Source organism: Brachypodium distachyon, chromosome 1 (genome assembly GCF_000005505.3).
Source record: "Brachypodium distachyon strain Bd21 chromosome 1, Brachypodium_distachyon_v3.0, whole genome shotgun sequence".
In the NCBI taxonomy this organism is placed as follows: Eukaryota; Viridiplantae; Streptophyta; class Magnoliopsida; order Poales; family Poaceae; genus Brachypodium; species Brachypodium distachyon.
The window spans coordinates 22,213,750-22,234,323 of record NC_016131.3 but is presented as its reverse complement, the minus strand read 5'-3'; the positions used below and the strand labels follow the sequence as shown (position 1 = coordinate 22,234,323).

General features: G+C 40.2%; 1 protein-coding gene and 1 non-coding gene across 3 annotated transcripts; both read right to left on the bottom strand.

Moving 5' to 3' along the window:
- Positions 1–542: 542 nt before the first annotated feature.
- Positions 543–18,276, bottom strand: LOC100841007 (ATP-dependent DNA helicase SRS2-like protein At4g25120). Of its 2 annotated transcripts, none has more exons than XM_003563035.4 (31): positions 17,740–18,275; positions 17,321–17,497; positions 16,451–16,615; positions 16,043–16,279; positions 15,142–15,183; positions 14,884–15,047; positions 14,258–14,444; positions 13,268–13,324; positions 13,078–13,183; positions 12,864–12,997; positions 12,677–12,751; positions 12,454–12,579; positions 12,252–12,380; positions 12,090–12,173; positions 11,401–11,514; positions 11,207–11,307; positions 10,420–10,486; positions 9,252–9,302; positions 8,596–8,673; positions 4,870–5,073; positions 4,676–4,714; positions 3,427–3,498; positions 3,273–3,359; positions 3,141–3,197; positions 2,729–2,892; positions 2,113–2,206; positions 1,847–1,897; positions 1,551–1,613; positions 1,394–1,453; positions 1,176–1,238; positions 543–1,047 (listed from the first exon to the last, which is right to left on the bottom strand). In XM_003563035.4, exons 1-31 carry the CDS (start codon positions 18,178–18,180, stop codon positions 958–960), a joined length of 3,579 nt encoding a protein of 1,192 aa, XP_003563083.1. In that variant the 5' UTR covers positions 18,181–18,275; the 3' UTR covers positions 543–957. The 2 variants fall into 2 exon arrangements, with proteins under 2 accessions (XP_003563083.1, XP_024316735.1); XM_024460967.1 differs by having other exon boundaries at positions 574–1,047; positions 12,252–12,368; positions 17,740–18,276.
- MIR7753 (microRNA MIR7753) lies at positions 9,534–9,720 on the bottom strand. Its single transcript, NR_127040.1, has one exon. It is a non-coding gene; the product is annotated as a microRNA MIR7753 (primary transcript).
- Positions 18,277–20,574: the final 2,298 nt, after the last annotated feature.

The window sequence follows — 20,574 nt, the reverse complement described above, 5'->3', positions numbered from 1 at the left end:
AGGCGCGCGAGGGATTTCGGGACTCGGATTTGGGACCGCTGGCAGGCAGGAAGAGAGACAATTCGATCCACCGCAGCAGATCGAGGGAAAAAAAGAAAGCCAACGAACGGTTGGATGGCGACACACCAATGGCTGTGATAGGGGCACGTAGATGCATTTTTAAGGCCTCAATTCTTCCGCCTTTCGTGGGGGTAATAGATGTGACAACCATCCTCTAGTCGCAACGCTTCCAATAGACAACTTGTAACTCCATATATAAATTAATAATCAATAAAGAACACACTTAAATCATTTGCTTTACTTTTAACAGAACTAAGGCTGGCCTAGCCCAGCCTGAAAACTGTAGTAAACGAAACCAAGAACTTAAAAGGAAAAAGAAAAAAAAAACTGGGTCAGCAAATGGGAGCACGATTCCCCGGTCAGCAATAATGACCATAGAATCAGGTCATCCGAGCAACGCCTGATTATCACATGAGCTTCTTCTTCATCGTCTCCAGATACCTTCGCATTACAGCCATTCCACAGGTTCCAAAGAACTGGCAGGACAGACAAACAATAATGTACACGAGTACCGGCTACAAACGCCTTTTTCATCCAAAGGAAAAAAACTAACTAAAATCATGTTGTCAATATACTAATACTGCTAGACAAATGACAGCACCAACTTACATACAAGTGACGTACACTGGTATATAACTCATGTGTCTGGTGCACAATCGATTCACAATACTACTGCATCTGATATTTTATGTACAGCATGTACACGAGCTGTTTTATCATTTCAAAAATATAAATAAACATGAACTACTCTGCTTATATCATCCACAGTGCAACTGTAATGTTGCAGGAAGCTCAGCAAATCACGCCTCATTGACTTGAACAAATCTGAGCATGCTAATTTATCTGCTGGCAATTGCCTTCCTCCCACCACTTCAATGCGTCAGATGTTAAATGGAGTCACAATGATTTATACTTCTCGATAAGATGCGATGCGTGGAGGCGAGATGTCGGTGTTATGGTGCACCCTAGGTTCCGGAGGTAGGATATCTGCAAAGGATATCACCCCGTGCAGATTGAGATGATAGAAAGCAACATGAAACAGATTTAAGACCGTAATGCATGGCGTTACCATTCTATAACAAACTAGACAGTAGCTAAAGGTATGTCTGACTGACCTGCTTAGGTGTAGGCTCTGAGGAACCCATGGAGTTCTCTATCCTCTTCTTCTGGAAATGTTCCTGAAAGAATACCAGAAAAGTAAGTATCTTCCGAAGGGAAGAGAATAGCTAGACCGAGCTGAAAGTTAAGAGAACTAGCTGCTGATTTAAGATGCCTTGTTTGTGTAAAAAGAAAATCAAAGTTTTACGCAACAAATGGTGATTCAGGAACTTGCCTGTCTCTCTCTCATCAAATGGCTTCGCTTGTCAATAGGAATCTGTTCCCACTTGATAACCTGAGTCACAGCATTTATTTAAGAATTTATCGAAGGAAATAAGAGTTCACTCTAGGCTAGGAAGGGTGCTGTTAAACCGAATAGTGACTGAACTCACATATTCTGCGTAACCAAGCGCTTCATCGTCGCTTAACAATGACTTCAGCTTGCACAAGACATCCTGGAGAGGAATTTACAAGTTAACCTTTCAGGGAATCAGGTAAATGCTCTTAATGGAAAAATAAACAAATTGTGTACGCAATTGTTTAGCCATGCAGCATTGTTACAGGTGATGACCGAAAGAACCCAACATGAATATGATGAAGAATATTGAATAGTATAGATGTAACTGAAAGGAAGGTAGTGGGATAGATGGTGCTGCAAGATGGAAGGAGAGGAAGGTGGAGAAGTCACCTTGCGCTTGTATCCTTTACCTCGCAGACGTTCATCAATCACAAATTTGATCTGAAAGGGTAAGACAGTGGCAGTGATAAGGTTCAGAATGAGCATGCCCCAGTTCTCAATACATAAATGCCATAATGGAACTATGAAAGATATCAAAACAATTCTGCCTCTTTCATTCAGCTCCTCCAAAACACCAGAGTATTAATTCAGTCCAGAAAATAAATGAGCACCCATTGGCATGTGATGTGACACCTTTCTTATGAAGAACTCAGTACCTTATCAAGCAGTCTCTTTGGAATTTGAAATGCCTGCTTCTTCGCCCAATGATGAAATATATGTGAGACTACTGCTCTATCATCAATTTCGAACCTGTAGAAGAATGAATTGAATGAAGCAAATAGATCAAAATAAACTAGTTAATGCAAACATGCAGTAGCATAGTAAAGTATGTTATGACTTAAGTAATTTGTTTGCTGAACAAGTGAATACTGCAGAAATTCTGTAGAAGAAAATAACATTTACCATTAGAAACAAGAAAGGAAGATCAGAATAAACTGAAAGAAACAGAAAATGGAAAGAAAATACTACTCCCTCCGTTTTTTTATATAAGGCACATGAAATTTTCTACCAATTTTCTAATTGTAAGGCGCGCAACAGTTGAGAAAAAACGGGAGTCCACCGTCGCTTGCTGCATGCGCATGCGTGGAGTTAAATTAGGAGTTTCCTTGTGCGTGAATTGATGATGGAGCAGTTAGTTAACGGGCGTGGAGGACAATTAGCAGGCAGTTGCTCGGTATAAAGGCTCGCACGTTAGTTCGATGGACTGCATAATTATTCGTGCAAATAAATGTATGCCTTACAATAAAAAAGGTAGGGAGTACAATGTTTTACCTCTTCAAGAAATCATTAGCAACACATGTCTGCATCAGTTCTGGGTAAGGTGAAGTTTCATTCTGTTCCGCAATAACCTTTTCAATTGATGCCTCCCCTTCAGCACGATCAAATGAAATGTCTCTAGTAGTCTGTTCATGGCTTTTTGTTGCAGCCCCCTCACCCTAGAAGTTACCAAGAGAGAAACAATAATGCTAAGATTCTACTGACATGGGCTATATATATTTGGCTGCTGATGGCATAACTGAGCAAGACAAGACAGGCTTCCTCAAATTATATAAAGCCACAAAACTTGATGTTATGCTGCTCTACTGGATTGCGTGGTAGAATGTTCTAGGAATGGAGCTAATAATTGAACTTAAGCCAGAGATAAATTAGGTCTTCCAGAAAATGGTCTAACAGTATTGCTCACCTGCACATCGAGAAGGTGAATAGGAATCTCCTTGAGGAAACGTGAAGGTGGCAGCAGCTAGAAACCAATAGTTTAAGTCACCGAAGTCTAGATGGCATATGAAGATAAGGATGAAAAATAGATATCAGCTACCTGGCGATGAGAGTCAACTGTGACATGCAAGATATACAATTTCTTCCGAGCTCGTGTCATTGCAACATAGAATAGCCTCCGTTCCTCCTGTAAGCATAGCAATTTTGCTGAATACATACAAAAGAACCTATGACAAAAAAATGATCAAACAAACCTCCAATGTGTTTCCAGCTTCTTTCACAGTACCATTGTACTCATGCAACAAGGGGATCTCCGAATCGTTTGCCTGAACAAGGATTGTCATGAACATATTCACTTGCTTTCAAAATCTTATTGTCAACTAAACTTAACAGAGTTGCTGATAAGTAATTTTAGCATACAGTAAACAGAAATAAGAAGCGAATTATTATCAACACACAGTATTTGGACTCATCATTGGTCTAACAGAAAACAGAAACATGTAATGGTTCCACCAAAAAAAGTTTATTGTCTTATGCCAAAGCTGATAATATTATTTCATAATTCCAGACAACGTGCAGAGCTCAAGAATAAGGAATGAACATTTTTAAAGAAAGAAATAACAGGTAGATTGGAAATTTCTTTACGCATAAAAACAACGATGCTCAGGTATACTAATTTGAAACTGGGAACAATTAAGAGCCAATAAGTGGAGGACGGATTAGAGGATGGTCTAATCTTTGTACACAACCATTGGATGGAAAATTATGAAATTGGAATAATGATTTCCGACCTGCTCAGATGGAGAACATCCTATCTGAACTCATGTTTTCTGTATCGGTATAGAAAATGTACCCTTGATCCATTACTTCAATGAATTTGACATATACGTCATGGTTCTTCGAAATCATGGAAGGTAAGGGTCCAAGTATCGACAATCGCTCACAGACGGTGGGTATGGCTCTAAGGAATGAGGGTAGACAGGTCATGGCCCCAGTGATGAGAGGAAGAGAAGGTTGCGGACCAGGATTAGATATTCATATTCACTACTCCCTCCGATCCATATTACTTGTCGCAATATTACATGTATCTAGACACTTTTTAGGCATAGATACATTCATATTTGTGCAAATTTGAGACAATTAATATGGATCGGAGGGAGTAGTTTATTGTTATTTATTTGATAATACATATGGGGTACATGGTGTGCCTTTTATAGGGAAGACTTGACTTGTCGCTCAAGAATAGATTCTGAACTTCCCTAGCAAACTATATCATAATCTTCTATTTAAACCCATCACTTCCTAACAAAATAGATATCCTTAACAACTAAATAACAACTATACTTATCTCCTTAATTAATTGACCACGTACAGTTCACGCCGATACTGTTTACGTGAATAGTAAACCTGTGCCATTGGGACGATGAAAATATACATGTGCCTAACATGACATGTAACAAATCGTGGTTTCTGTAACCACTTTCTAAAGATTGAAGAAAATACCTGCACGATGAACACAACATCCCACTCTAAACCTTTTGACTGCAAACAAAAAGGGAAGATATCACATTATTATTACTTTCGATTAACTGGCAGGAGAGCTTCCTATTCATGATCAAAATATAGTATAGTATTATGCAACTGCCAAATGTGACAACAGCAGAAATTAATTACTGTCTAGAGAGAACAGAGAGAACCTGATGAATAGTTGTTAACGTGATGGAGTTCTTATTTTCCTCCTTCCGGGATCGAAAATTTTCTGTTTCCCTCAAAGAAATATAATCAATAAAGGCTTTAAGTGTAGAAGCGCAGCCTTTCTCCTCGGTCTTGCATATCTCTCCTGAACTAGAAAAATGTGTCGACAAGAAGTCAGACACATCATCCATTAAAAACTGAAGTACCTGCAAATTGACACAGTTAGTGTCAATATCACTTCCGTATATTTGGAATGAGAGTTAAAGATAAATCATTCGAGCCAAATATCAGATATGTCAATCCAGCAATCAAGTACAGACTACATATTATTGAGAGAGGGAGAACATCTTATTCCTAAATTGTTGTAAGGGATATGTATACAAGTTTAGGCTATCAGCACCCAAGGTCACCGACACGCTAGTCAGTTTGCAATTAAAAAAACACATATACTTGTTTGAGTGTTATGTGCACTGCTTCGGAGACAAGGCTGAAGGGAGAAATAGCAGCTTGCACTTATTTCTGCACAGATTTGCTAGCGAACAAAGTTCGCAAACATGTCTGTGTGTATTTTCTCCGAATTTTTAAAATGCCGTTTTACCCGCTAGGATTATGTGAGCTCCGGCCCACTTTTTAGTTTTCGGCCTATGTCTAGACTTACAAGACGGATACATGGGAACTTGAGAAGAAAACATTGTGAGAGTTGTCCGGTTTCTATATGGCCAAAACTTGCTCCAGGTGTCCTAACACCCTTGCAGCCCATTTGCTATGACTAGCAGTGTGTGGCTGTGTGATCCACCTTTGTTCTTTGGGGACCTCGGGGTAGCTACCACCGAGAGAAGGGGCGGCCAGCATTGCCTGAAGGAGAAGGAGATCATGGACAGGGAGGATTTCTGCCTCCATGGGCCCTAGCAGACTGCTCTTCCACTTGCCTAACAATATACCAGTAACCGACTAGCAGCTACTTACAAGTAACCTAAAGTAATAAGTTTGGTAATAACCAAGACAGTGACTAGGGATGTTGGTAAATAGAACTGACTATTCATAACTTTGAGTGGGATGTTCTAGTTCCAAGTGATCAAATTGTTCAATTTTTTTAAAAAAAAAAAACTTAGCCAGATTCAAGATTTTTCAAGCACTGAGATTGTGGACCCTTCGTCCAACCATGAGGACTGACAAGATAATAGTTGTTTTAGGTAAGTTTGTTTTCAGAAAGCCAGTTGCAAGTGTAATTGGAGGCAGCGTTACTGAAATGGTGTGTTGTATCAGGACTTATTAATTATTTGTATGTTGCTCAATGATAAGGAAGGGCTAGTCCCCAAGGGGAAACACGGCCAAGCTTTACCCATTTCCCTTGATGCTTTTAAAGCATATAGTCCAATTCAAGGTACTGTGTCTGTAGAATGCACACCATCTATGGCTCTGTAATCAGTTTTGCATGTTCCATTGTTCCTAGTAAACCTACTTTCTGTCAGCTCCATTATGAGCCAGTTTAAATGTGCTGTTGCATTTGACAAGGATATGTGCTTCTTTCAGAAGAAGGGGACTGGGAGGAGGATTGGGACTGGAACAATTCGTGATGGCTTGTGGTATGTTGATTAAGGGGATGTTGCTCTTGCTGTGGTTACAGGAAGTGTTGAGATGGAAATCTTGTTGCATAACTGTCGCTTTAAGACATCACCCTTTTGAGAAGTTGAGTCAGTTCTACTATGAGTTGTTTAAGAAAGTAGATCGAAGTAAACTTGTATGTGATGCTTGTGAGTTTGGCAAACACACAAGGTTAGCTTATCCTAGTCTGGTCTTTCATGTGATGAAGCCTTTCTATTTTCTATTAATACATTCTGATGTTTGGGGGGCCATGCTCTGTCACCTCTATGGCTCTATGAGTGGTTTTAGATTGTTTGCCACTTCTGTTGATTGCTTCGGCCATAGGATGTGGGTTTATCTGATGAAGCACAAGCATGAGGTCCTCAAGTGCTTTCAGGATTTCCACAAGCTGGTTGCTACTCTGTTTAACGAGGTCAGAATGCTTCGTCCAGATAATGGAACGGAGTATGTGAATAGAGAGTTTAGTAATTATCTCTCAAATCAGGGAATTGTCCACGAGGCCACCTGTGTTGGGACTCAAGCACAGAATGGCATATCAGAGACGAAAAATCAACACCTACTGGAGGTAGCAAGGTCAATAATGTTTAAAATGAATGTACCCAAGAGCCCGTGGAGTGAGGCTGTAATGACGGCTAAATATCTCATCAATCGCATGCCATCCAAAATCCTAGGTATGAAATCTCTATCTGAACTTATCCTTGGTCACCATGAGTATCTGTGGCCCCCAAAGGTGTTCGGGTGTGTTTGCTTTGTTGGTGATCATAATTCATAAGCCATCTGTGGGTACAATGGATCTCTGGGTAGTGAAGTGCATCTTTATAGGTCATGGATTATTGCAGAAGGGTTACATGTGCTGGAGCCCTGTTGAGAACAAATTATTTGTAAGCGTGGATGTGACATTTCGTGAGGGAGAACTATACTATTCAAGTAAGGGTGAACTTGAACAGTTCTTGGATGACATCGCTCCTACGCTGTGAGTCGCAGTCGAGAGGGGGAGCATGAAGACAATGAGGCAGCAGTGCTAGAAGAGGCAGTTGTGGTAGGGTCTAACCCCTGTCCTACGTTATTCCTATAGTTGCTTCACAGCTGCCAGACCTTCCCCCTCCTCAAAGAGATCTGCAGGTGTATCAGAGGAGATGTTTTCGCAACCAGGGGAAGGAAATGCCAGCCCTCCCCCCTCCTCAAATGGAGCTGCAGGTGTATCAGAGGAGATGTTTCACAACCAGAGGGAGCAAATGCCAGCCCTTCCCCTCAAGTGGAGCAGATGACATTTGTGTATGAGCAACTTGGTGAGCATAGGGCCAAGGAGGTGAACCAGTGCGGCGGGGGACATGACTGAGATGATCTGGACGAGGGGCCTGCTTCTAGAACTTAAGGTGCTAAAACAGAGTATAGAGCTACAGAACAATATAGTGGTACTATGCTGCGATAACAAGTTTGCAATAAACATTGCAAATAATCCAGTCCAGCATGATCACACAAAACTTACTGAGATTGGCAGGTTCTTCATCAAGGAGAAGATAGATTGTGGAATGCTAAACCTTGACTGCGTAAAGTGTAGTGAGCAATTAGTAGATTGACTTACAAAAGGGTTGGGTCCGAGTGAGGGAGAGTCGATATGTAACAAGATGGGCATGATTGATATATTTAGCTCATCTTGAGGGGGAGTGTTTGAGGGTTACTGAAATTATATGTTGTATCAGGACTTACTGTAAGTTGCCCACCGAATAAGGGCTAGTGTCCGGGGGGGGGGGGGGGGGGGGGCTCTATCAAGAATCAATAGCTGCATTTGACTTAATCACTTAAGTAAAAGCAGCAGATTACTAGATTTGGAAATTTTCCATGAGGGAGCAACTCTTTCTTCTTGTGTCTTTCAAGAGCCTCATTTCCATTATTTGTGCATGCTCTTATATATGCTAGAGCCAGAATGATTCAAAATGATCTCCATCACAATGCAAAACAACCAAAATAAAGTCTCTGGACGACTAACAACTACTACTCCGATCCATAAAAAGTGTCACCCATTTTGTAGTAAGTTAGTACAAATTTTGTACTAAGTGGGCGACACTTTTTATGGATTGGAGGGAGTAAAACATTAAGAGTGTCACGGAGTATGAGCTTACAGATCTAATGTCATTATCTTCATTTAACAATTTACCACCATCATTATCGATGACTGCACGCTTTTCGAGAAGATATTGCTGCCAAAGAATGGAAAATAACGATCATGAAAGAAATTAAATATAAAGTAAGCATCGATGTAAAAATAAAGCTATCAGTAGATGCAAACCGATGCTGCCTCAAAGTTTGGTAAAAAGCATATGTGTAAATTAATGTGTGCTCAAATCATGTTATTCATGTATCAATTACATAGCTTTGTACTGCAGAATTAACTTGCAACAGGTACCTAGCATGATTTGATCGTGTCAAACAACGCATGGCAAATCATAGTGTCGGAGTTTACAATAACAAGCACATGGAACTATGCCAGCTGGTTGTTTACTTCTATGAATAAGCTTGGATTGATAGGTTTTGACTGTGCCTCAATAAACTCCTATATTGTGCAACATGAACTGTGCAGTGTGCACTAAACTAAAAGAATGTGCGCAAGCATACAGTTCACAAATACATTAGATAATATGGTCACATGAAGTCAAACCAACTACGTGTACAAATTCACACCGATACAGGACTAGCTATTGCTGCGAAGGCACCTTTTCTGTTCCTACTTTTCCCAGATCATATACAAAAGTCCATAGAACACCAAAACAAAGTGTACCTGAGGTAGCATATTTCCTGCAGAAGAAATGACAGCTGAAACTGATTGTTCCTGAGACACAAAAATGAAAAAAAACTACTTATCAGTAAAATTTCCTGCAGGTTTATCGAGTAATGTTTTCTACTGTTTAACATGTATGTATGAAAATCGGAAACATTAGATATATGCCACCGCAACTTTGGCAACTAAGAGAAACGTGTTCCGTTACAATTTTGTTCTTTGGAAAAATACCACTCCATCTTAGCAATACTGATCCAGTGATCTAGATGTCATTATGTAAAATTTCTGACCAAAATACCCATGTCTTCTCCCTTGCTCATCTCCTTGATCCATCCAGTGACAGAGGAAGATGGCCAGCATGAGAGGCGAGAAGGATGAGCTTGCAGGGGCTAGCAGCAGTGGAAGACTTTGCAGGCACAGAGGAAGAAGATGAGCAAGGAAGAAGACATGGGCATTTTGGTACGAAAATTTGCATAATGGCATATGGACGAGTATTGCAAAGTTACACCAACATTTTTCCAAAGAGCAACCAAATTGTAATGTCACTTCTTTAAGTTGCCAAAGTTGCAGTGGCATATATCTAATTTTCCCTTTAGAAAAAGTGTCCATTGCCTCTTATCAATTTATGATCCAAGGGTTAATATTCATGAGTAAGTTCGAGATGGCTACTATTCTAAGAGGTGGTGTGGTTTAGCATGGATGCGCATTAGGAGTCAGTTTTATTAGAGTAAAGTATGATGTAGCTCTTGAGGAACTAACACACCATGATGTAAACCGCAAATGTGATACTATACCATTACTGAATTTCTTACAACGTAAAAGCACATACTAAAACAAATATAATTATTTACTACATGGGGTAGTTAACGCCTGATTATGAACACTGAAAATAAGACATTTTGTTAATGATGATCTTTTACTACGTTGTGTTTGATATGCACACATTATAATCTCTTAACAGTTAATACACAGGCAAAAGAGCTAAGTTTTGGAAGTTGATTATATGTGTTACCTTTTCCATAGATGTTAAGTTTTTTATGGGTCAGCTATTCCTTTTGCCAAAAAAAATGACGATCCGGAACATTATAATATATCATATAATGAGACATGTCCATTGATATGAAGAAATATACACTGTAAAATGTCCAGTAAAACATTAGTTCCATACCCTCTCAACAAATTTTGATAGGCTATACAAAGTCGATAAAACCTTGCGCCCTTGAGTAATCTGGGCCCTGCAGCCAACAAAATGAGACACTCAGAATAAAGGTACTTTTTTGACAGTGGAATAAAGGCACATTTTAGTTTATCCATGATCATGGAATAAGAAAAAGGATACTAGGTGACGAAATGATGTTTCGAAACTAAGACAAATGGAAATGGTGCTATTACTGTTATAAATGGGGGTGGGGGTGCAGTTGTATAGCTCAAAAGCACACACAACATTGGTCCTGCACCCATGCTTTTAATGGTGCCCATGTAAAAGATGATGCAAACAATCTTTATACTCCCTCCGATCCATATTAGTTGTCGAAATATTACATGTATCTAGACGCTTTTTAGGCATAGATACATCCATATTTGGACAAATTTGAGACAAATAATATGGATCGGAGGGAGTAGTTTAAATCCTGAAATGTGTCACCTTGATGCAAAATAAAAGGCATACAGGCATGATAGCTGGTTGTCTTCAAGTAAGACATATCTTTAGAGAAAATAGAGATAATCAAATTCTTGCAAAACAATGCATCTGTAATGCTCTAGTCGGATTCTTGTGATGCAGATATCTTATGCTTACTGTCGTGCTCTTAGCAAGCATTAGTTATTCGACAACTCAAGTAGAACAGGCTGCAAACTGCCTGTAAATACTAATGAGCAGAACAGAGAAAATAATAGTGCTGGCAGTGAATTTAGGGTGTTTAAGAACAGTAAGTTAACAGGGAGAATATAACAACCTTTTGAAGGTACCAGAGACCTTTGCACTGAAGATGTCAGTAGCAGCTGATATGAAGCTACATTTTCTAGCCAACGAGATCTTTTCCACGTGATCTATAACCTGCATGTTAAAATTACATTACATTATGAAATACATGGATATATAAAGTAGGAGTATGAAATACATATAAAAAGAGTCAGGTAATACTTGAACCTTCTTTTTTTCTTCTTTGTCACCAGGGAGAAGGGCCTTCAAGGCTTGACGCCATGGGCCATCATCACAAGCAGGTAATGTGGTCCTCAGTATTGCCATAATAGCTTTGATAACCTGGAACAGTTGCATGCAAAGCAATTAAGTAGTGAAGCAACTGAGAGAGCATGTAGAGGGTTGACCGCTTGTTATCCCAAGTAAATTATGTGCACACTGAGAACTATGGTTATTTTGTTTAGTGTTTAAGTGGAACAAAGTTATGCAAACTTGGGTTTTGCAAAAGAAATACAATCAAGAAGCTTAATCCAGTACATCTTCCCACAAATTTTCATAATGCAAAAAAAATATAAATGTACACAACTGATTTTTCAAACAGTATATAGCAATAGGTATGTTTCATGTTAACCAAATCCATGTATACATGTAAAAAAATGCTGTTCACATCAAGACCTAACAATAACTTATGATCATAACAGTAGCTAATTTGGAACAAATAAGAAATTTCCAAGCAACGCTACATGACTAATCACTACAAAATTAACAGTAAGTGAACACTTGACTTTGTTCTGTTATCTTTGATAGTGAAACCCAGAGCTTTTGCTTCGTATGGAAAAAGAACAGTATAAGAAAAATAGGAGATAATGAGAAATTGTTACTTTGCAATGAGCTGCGAGTAAACTATATACAACTACCTTTTTCCTGTAGAAAGCTACACCATGAATATTAAAGGGTATTTTCCTGTTGCGAAAAGACGCTTGGAATGCTTTGCCAGTTACCTGTATACAAAAAAGTTAGACTACAAGCTTAACCAAAATGTGCTTTTCAACAAGGCATAGGGTTCAAGATTTTTCAACCTGTCTTCGATATAGGACAGCAATTTTGCCAAAGTTGCACCCTTCGGCTGAACTAGATGTAGTCTCAATGATTTTGTCAATAACAAATGCACATTGTGATTCTTCACTATGGCACTCCTTAACAGTGATCTAAGCAATATCATTAAGTAACTGATAGGATAGAAGAACAAAAGCGATTCACTTGGGCTGTATATACCGATACCTTACTCCCAGAAGGATTGTCAGTCTCAACAAGTTTATGATGACACCGTTTAGTATTGTTGTGAATAAGAGCTGTTGCTGCTTCAACAATTGCCCGTGTAGAGCGGTAGTTCTTGTTCAACCTGATCTGCAGTCATCAGCAAAGCAAGCTACTTAACAGATATCACAAAGGAAATCTAGTACCTTGTACAATTAGAAAGAACCGACAGAGACACCACAATTACCTCTTTGTGATTTGGAAAATCTCTACGGAATGAATCAAAGCCAGAAATGTCTGCACCATTGAAACTGAAGATGGACTGACACAAGAGCAAAAGAAGTTGAAAAGACTATGTATGGCAGCTGAAAGCAGCAATGGACATCTAGGAACCACAGACTCTAAAATTCTTGGGTAATAAAAATTTTGTGTACCTGATCATCGTCACCAACAATAGTTAAATGATTGTGGGAAGCAAGAACCTTCAGAAGAAAATATTGCATAGCACTGGTATCCTGAAACTCATCAACTACTATTGCCTGCCATGTATCCTGGCACTCTTTATATACTGCATAGGCAAGAAAGGCAGTCATCTTAATCAACAGCTCATCAAAATAGGTGATATTGTGAGATCAGAAATTAAACTACCTTCAGGAAACTTCGTGAGAAGAGTTATGGATGAATTAATAAAATCATGGTAATCAAGAGCATTACAAGACACTAATATTTCATTATAGTGCCGAAGAATTGAAGCCTGCTCAAAAGATTACGAAATAAAGGTCAATTTGATTATAGAACAAAGGAAACAACAATGATTTATACTCAGAGGAGAGCTTACTCCTGTCAAATCGCCCTTCTTTTCAAACTCCTCGGGAGTTCGTCCGGAAGATTTTGCCTGTAAAGGAAGACACGATGTTTGGTAAAAACAAAACCCGACTACACAGAAAGATCTGCAGTAATACAACAGCCCATCCTATGGATACCTAATTACTGTCCTGTAATAGATCTTCAGATCATCGCCTTACTCACGGTTTGGATCTAGTAAAAGATTTAATGGATAGACTTCAGAAGTAAGCTCAAGAACTACGTGCTACCTGGATCAATATGCCTAGGATAAACAAAATCAATAGCCATGACAACCGTTCCAGCACTTGAAGTTAGCCGTATCCAATCACAACAAAGCTAAATATGACCTAGAATTTAGCATGAGGTTGTATCTATGGTTTTCTGAGATATATTCAACCAGTATTATAGCTTATGGCTCATACAAAGGAAAAGTTTGTAATCAGCCTCTCTAGGCCTTTAGATACTCTTCCACCTTTTCAATGCAATGAGACGCAAGCTTTTGCGTTTTCTCGAAGAAAAAAAAGGAAGAGTTTCACCATATTTGGGCTCTAATAATTGTCAAAATTATTAATAAAAGGTTTGTCGTTGTTTCTTAATCGGTCAATTGATTAGTTCTAGGTGGCTCTTCAGGTCTTGTTTTGTATATCAACTCTAATGTACAAGAAAAAAACTTTGTCTCAGCGACTAGGAGTAATCTATGACTGTATTGTTTTGTAAAACTTTGTCTTCACAGCACACTGAAGCAGTTCCTTCCATATTACGCTCTGTGCATTTCTGTAGAGGGTGGAAAGTAGCAAACCAATAGATAAAGAGAATCTGGAGCACACTTGGGGAAGATGCAAACTTATTGTGCAACCTTACAGAAATTCGCAGGGATAAATGTTATAGCGACTGCCAATACATTCATAGAGCTTCAAGTGCACCAAAACAAAAGGGAATAGAACTTAAATATTAGTGATGAATTTTGAAAAATAGAAATCACCTGTGTAACAAACTTCAGCCACTTCTTAGCTTTGTCTTTAAAAGAATTTTTTATGCCTTCATGATTCTGCTTAACTGCATCTCCTAAATCATCGCTTTTGTCATGTTCCAATAGGCGTTCTGCCTCAATAACGGCTCTCCTCTGTTGTCCATGGCCATATATTATGAATTCAGACGTGCGGCCTAGCCTTCAAAAGAATTGAAAATATCAAAATTGCTAAATAAATGACTAAATAAGCCAAGACTTCAAGTATCTACAAGTTCAGAAAATTTTCTGGACTAGATAAACTGCAAGAAAAAACGCATATTGAAATCAGAACATAAAACGCAAACAAGAAGATCATCATCACATTCGCAAATATGATATAGCATTGCACACACTTGTCCATCAACAATTTTTGTGAAATATTGAACTTCAGTTAGAGATGATTGTAAGAGCTACTTTAATGCACCTCTGGCGTCGTTTTAATAGTTGCAACAGTTTAAAAGCACCATCATAAGTAAAACAGAGAATAAAATATTAGTATATATCTAGTTCAGTTGCTTACATATTTTTTCAGAAAAAATGTTGTGCATTAGTAACTTCTTTAATAATTAGTTCATTATTTGACAATATAAAATACATACTTTTCAGCATGGTTCCTGCAAAGCTGCAAGCAGAACGAGTGAAATGTGCTTATTACGATCTCCTTCGCAACTGCCTTCCCAACCACTGCCCCTATCCGATCCCTCATTTCTGCGGCAGCAGCGGTTGTGAATGTCATAGCAAGAATGTTTGATGGTGGAATTCCCTGGTCATAACAATAAGGGACAAATGTAACTATGTGAACTTCAAATATCATCTCATACTAATTTTGTAGTCATCATATGAAACAATGACCCTACCTCTTTGAGCAATGTCAGAACCCGGCCGACCATTGTGGAAGTCTTGAGTCATGCCAGTTACAACAAAGAAGAAGGAAAAAAATCAATATAGAAAAAATAGTGGAAACAATCACGAGATAAGAGTCACTGGAACTCAGTTAAAAAGTACCGTCTTATTGTATTTAAATCACAACATAGCTTACGAAATTAACACAGATAAATAAAATATAATTTATAACATTTTCAAAACGCAGTTATATCATTTTCTTGAACATTACATCACGTGTGCCAGAAGAAGCTTATGAACATTATATAAAGTTATTTAAACAAACAAATAAGAGAGAGACAGACAAGTAACTTGTTTTCAGATCTTCCACAACTTTTCAGAAGGATATAAACTAGTCCTGGAAATAAATGGCACAATCTTTGTGCAGAGTTTCTTCTGATGCACAATTAGATGTGCGTTCGAAAAACAATTAGTCATAGGATGATAGGGATATATTTTACATTGTAGGTAGGATTTCTCTCGGAGTGGTTCAGAGTTCAGACCATGGCATTCTGAGTTCATTTCAAAACAATAATTAGTTGTATCAAACTATTCTCACATAATATAATAAGTTAATAACTACCAGCTACAAGAACAGAAGCTATGAACTTAGCTAGTCATCTATTACTCTCTTCTTAAGCCATTTGAGTGAAAGAAAAGGTCAAATCATGAATAATCTTGGTCTCAGCGGACACAAGCAACTGAAATTACTGGTCTTGGTTGACCTTTTGCATATCAAAGTTGTGGAAATTAATTTGTGACAAGAGTTAAGTACATTATATATATATCCTAAGTATTGAGCACTAAGACACTATTTCCAAAACACCAGGATTACATGTGCAATTTATCAAAATTAAGACAAAAATTGAATTGTACCTTTCCACTTCCTGGACCTGCAAGGATCATTAATGGAACAGTCACATCACTACATGCAGCCTCTCTCTGCCTATCATTCAGGGAATGCAAATATTCATAGTACTTCCTTGGAGCACACCCTCCATCTTCCTCCATTTCTAGTTCCATTTCCCCAGGCTCCTGCTTGCCCTTGGCAGCAGACAGGGCAGAATGCCCCTCACCAATGGCATCGACCTCCCCCAAGAATGCATCAACAACCTAAATGTCTCCAAGAGAAGGGGCATCAAATAAACTGGTTTAGTGACTTCATTCCAAACCAAACCTACTCAATTCAATAGATTTTTCTTCCAAGATTCAGAAAACAAGAACTTCATGACACCTTAATACTATAGAACATCCCCTCTCTAAAGTTAAGAAACAAAGTTATACCTCTCCTCCCCCCTCTGCAATGGAAATTGCTGGGGGGGAATCAACACATAATGCTTCTGAGCCATCCACTTCGTTCACCTCCTTTATCTCCTCTTGGCACTGTGCAGATGATGTGGCATGGTGCTCCTTGCTGAAGGCATTGACTTCCCAAAATGCGTCCTCCAGCTGAATTTCTCTCATAAGAAAATAACACGATAAGTTCCTTTGCAACTTACCGCCTATCAAACTGATGACTTGAAACATTAGGAACCTTATCCAAATCATAATATAGTTTCTGAGGAACAAAATATCCCCAGTGGTCTGCTCTCATATACTCAGCTTACTATCAGGTGCCGGTGCCATCATAAAAGGAATAAATATATACTTTTGGAGAGACACCAACTACAACATAGACATACACACAGCTTCGCGCACACACTCACACAACGCTATTGCAGACTGGAGTCGCAGAGCAATCGAGATTGACCAAGTCATCATTGGTGCCTCACTATCAATGAGTACGTCCCCTACTACTGAAAGGATAATTCGCCTTTGTGAGACACTCAGGGTGTCAAACCTGGGGTTTGATCCTTTGTGGGTTGGAGTACAACCACGCAAACTGCTTGGTCTCAGGAATGAACATAAAATTTGTGATCCTTCACAGGTCTACCTAGTTCACTTCTAATTTCACAAAACTAACAATATTATCTTAAGATCCTTAGTGTTTGGTAGGGGTAAATACAACTTAAAAGAAGTTATACATGCTCAACAATTTGAAAGAACCAGGTTCCCCCAACCTAACAGTACGATAGCACTTTGTAGAATTTCCTAAGTTTCCTCCCCAAATCAATTGAAGCAAAAAAGGCCCATGCCATGTGGATATTCACATACCTCAACACCGTCATCTGCAATGGAAATAGCTGGCGGAAGCGAATCATCATCACACGACAACACCAAACTTTCCTCTATCTCCACCTCCTTCAGCTCCTCATCCTGACTCTTGGCAACAGGCTGGGTATCACACTCCTCAGAAATGGCATTCACCTCCTTCCAGAATGCATCCTGAAGCTAAATTCCATCCAAAAGATAGAATGATGAAGTGAGCGCCTTGTTGAAATCACCACCTAGGCACTCCTAAAAATTCAGAATAGCATTACTCCCAAAATGAGTCAGCATTTCCTTTTCCTGACTTCTTCTCTCTCTTAGAGTAACCACATTTTCACAAACATCGACTTCCTCAATGCCCGGAGGCTCCCTGTTTCATTTCCAATTTCGAAACAACTTAGAATAGAAGAGATCAAAAGTTATACCGTTCCGCACTCTGGTCCGGCCCCAATTGCCGCAGACGCAACGGCCGGCCCTTCAGCAGCCTCCCTCCGCTCCACCGCCGAATCCTTCTCCCTGCCCTTATCCTTCCCGGCCATGGACCGTGAGTGCTCCTCGCAGATGGCATCCACCTCCAGCAAGAAGGCCTCGTCCATGTCGTCGTCGTCGTCGAGAAGGAACCCGCACGACTTGGGCACCTTCGCGACGGGGGTGCTGTACCCGTAACCCGCCCCCTCACCGCTTCCTACGCATCGGAGTCCAGAGCCGCGCAGCTGCAGGGCGTTGCTGGTGACGTCGGCGAGCGGCCGGCGCGGCGGTGGGCATGAAGAATCCAGCGGGCGCTTGCAGGGGAGGAGCGGGTAAGGAGTGGAAGTGCCACAAGGGTGGGGAGGCGCGGGTGAAATGTTCTCCTTCCAGCGCGACATGGTCGCCGTCGCGATGGCCGGCGGCGATGGTTTAGGGATTTGGGGCGGTGGAGTGGACGGGATGGGGCGGGGTTTTCCTTCATTTCGAAAGGGGGGGATTATTTGCCCTCGCACGAACGGGTAGCTTTTTTTTCTTGGACCACCGAGCTTAGCGTACGGCGCTTCATCCGCGTGCGTGCAGCCCAGCCAGCCACCGTGCGCGCAGCCCAGCCAGCCCAGCGCGTAGCCAACCGCGCTCCGTGCAGCCCGCCCTGGTGCAGCTCGCGTGCCCAGCGTTCCGTGCGGCTCGCGTGCCCAGCGCTCGGCCGATTGTGCCTGATGCCCTGGTGCAGTTGGAGGCACGTGGCCCATCATTTTTCACAGGTGCCCATCACTAAAAAACCACCTGACTTTTAGCCAGTAGTCACAACAATTCATTCTACTACAAAAAAAACTATAGGAAAAGCTCTTAGGAAACTAAGCTCAACAAAAAAAAAACGAGAGCAGACCATATGGGCTACACTTTCACCGAAAACATGTCGCCATCGACGGCTACTTGCTAGTTTAATCTGTGCGTACGACTATTTGCCGGTTTAGTTTCACCTGTTTCCACTGTTGCTTGTCGGTTTATCCATGCCTACATAGTGGGTTGACTTTGTCCACTTATCAGGTTAACTATGTCTACTTATCGGATAAATTATGTCATCGGGTTAACTATGCCTGTTTACAAGGTTAATTTTGTCTATTTACCGGGTTAATTGTTTCTATTTACCGAATAAAATCATGCCTAATTATCGGGTTAATTGTTCATCTTTACCAGATAAATTATCCCTCTTTACCAGATTAACTGTGCCTTTTTGCCATGTTAATTTTGTCTACTTACCGGGTTAATTGTTTCTATTTACCGGATAAAATTGTGCCTAATTACCGGGTTAATTGTTCATATTTATCAGATAAATTGTGCCTATTTGGATTAATTGTGCCTGCTTACTGGATTGAATGTTCCTATTTATCAGGTTAATTGTTCCTATTTAACATATAAATTGTGCCTATTTACCGGATTAACCCTGTCTGCTTATCGGGTTAAATGTTCCTATTTCCTGAGTAAAATTGTGTCTAATTACCGGGTTAATTTTTCATGTTTACCAGATACGTGCATATTTATATGATTAATTGTGCCTGCTTACCGGGTTAACTTTGCCTACTTATCGGATTAACTATTCCAATTTACCGGGTCAAATGTTCCTATTTATCAGGTTAAATGTTCCTGTTTACTGGGTAAACTGTGCCAACTTACCGGATTAGCAACATGGCAAATACGATAATATAAATTGAGTATTAGGAGTACAAGTATGGCAGTAGCAATGTGAAAAAGTAACTACATGTCAACTAGGTCAACTTGCAGATATCCGACCACATGAAAAGAATAGAACAAACGACATGGCAACCCCATGTCCTTTCTGGTGTCACTGCACCTAGGCCGAATTGCCGCCAGAGGCGGCGTCGAGGACGCCGACACTGCCTCTCATGTCATTACAAGCGTGTCCACTGTCGCAGCCAGGTCATCCTCCAGTGGCTTCTTTGGACAGGCTGGTAGTGCTTCCTCTAGTGCCTCTGCCTCCTCTGTCGGCACGGGCGGTGGGTCCACACTCCACAGTCGTGGGAGCAGCAACATCATCTGTAGCCGATGGCGGTGCTTCTTCCGCCGCATGTGCCGGGTAAATTTTTAAAACGCGGGCAAAACTATTTCGTGGTGGCTCTCCCCAAACGCGAGCAATAACGGCCGCTAAACCATTTAGCGGGAATTCAAAAATAGACGGTATATATCCGAAACTGGGGATTTCAGCAGAATTATTACAAATCTCATCAGACTTAACACCAATAACATAACCAGCGTAAATTTAAGGTAGCATACTGGCATTACAACTTCTTACAAGTAAATCCGAAATGGTCTGACAGTCACTCACAGCATAATTTAAGGGCGCGCAAGTCTCAGGAGACAGTAAGAAAGGTACAAGAGCAAACAGGGTAGCTAAGTGGCATAGTTAAAGGTTGAAGCAGATGGAGAATGCAATTGCTTCAAGTTAACCAGAACTTGAACTTGGAGAATCCATTTCCACATCGTTGTCATCTTCTGAACCAGAGGAAGCAGACTGCAGCTCTTGATCACGAAATACAGGGATAATTTTCTTCTTCGTCTTCTTAGGGTGGATGGCCCTCTTCCTCTTGCTTGCAGGTGCAGCTACGGATGGTGTCTCTTGTTCTCGATCTTCACCTTCTGCTTGTTCTTCATCAGCATTTGCAACCACACCAGTAATCCATTCATTGTCTACATCTTCTAGAACATCAACTTTTGCCCCTCAATAGGGTCTCTGGTTTTGCTCTTTTCTTGTGCTTTAGCTTGGAGCTGAACTT

Excerpts from the sequence above, each read along its gene's own strand:
- LOC100841007 (XM_003563035.4), bottom strand. The coding sequence starts at position 18,180 with ATGTCGCGCTGGAAGGAGAACATTTCACCCGCGCCTCCCCACCCTTGT. Across the intron at positions 16,616-17,320 it reads TTGCAGATGACGGTGTTGAG|CTGGAGGACGCATTTTGGGA; the intron begins GTATGTGAATAT and ends AGAGAAATTCAG. Across the intron at positions 1,454-1,550 it reads CGCTTGGTTACGCAGAATAT|GTTATCAAGTGGGAACAGAT; the intron begins GTGAGTTCAGTC and ends GCTGTGACTCAG.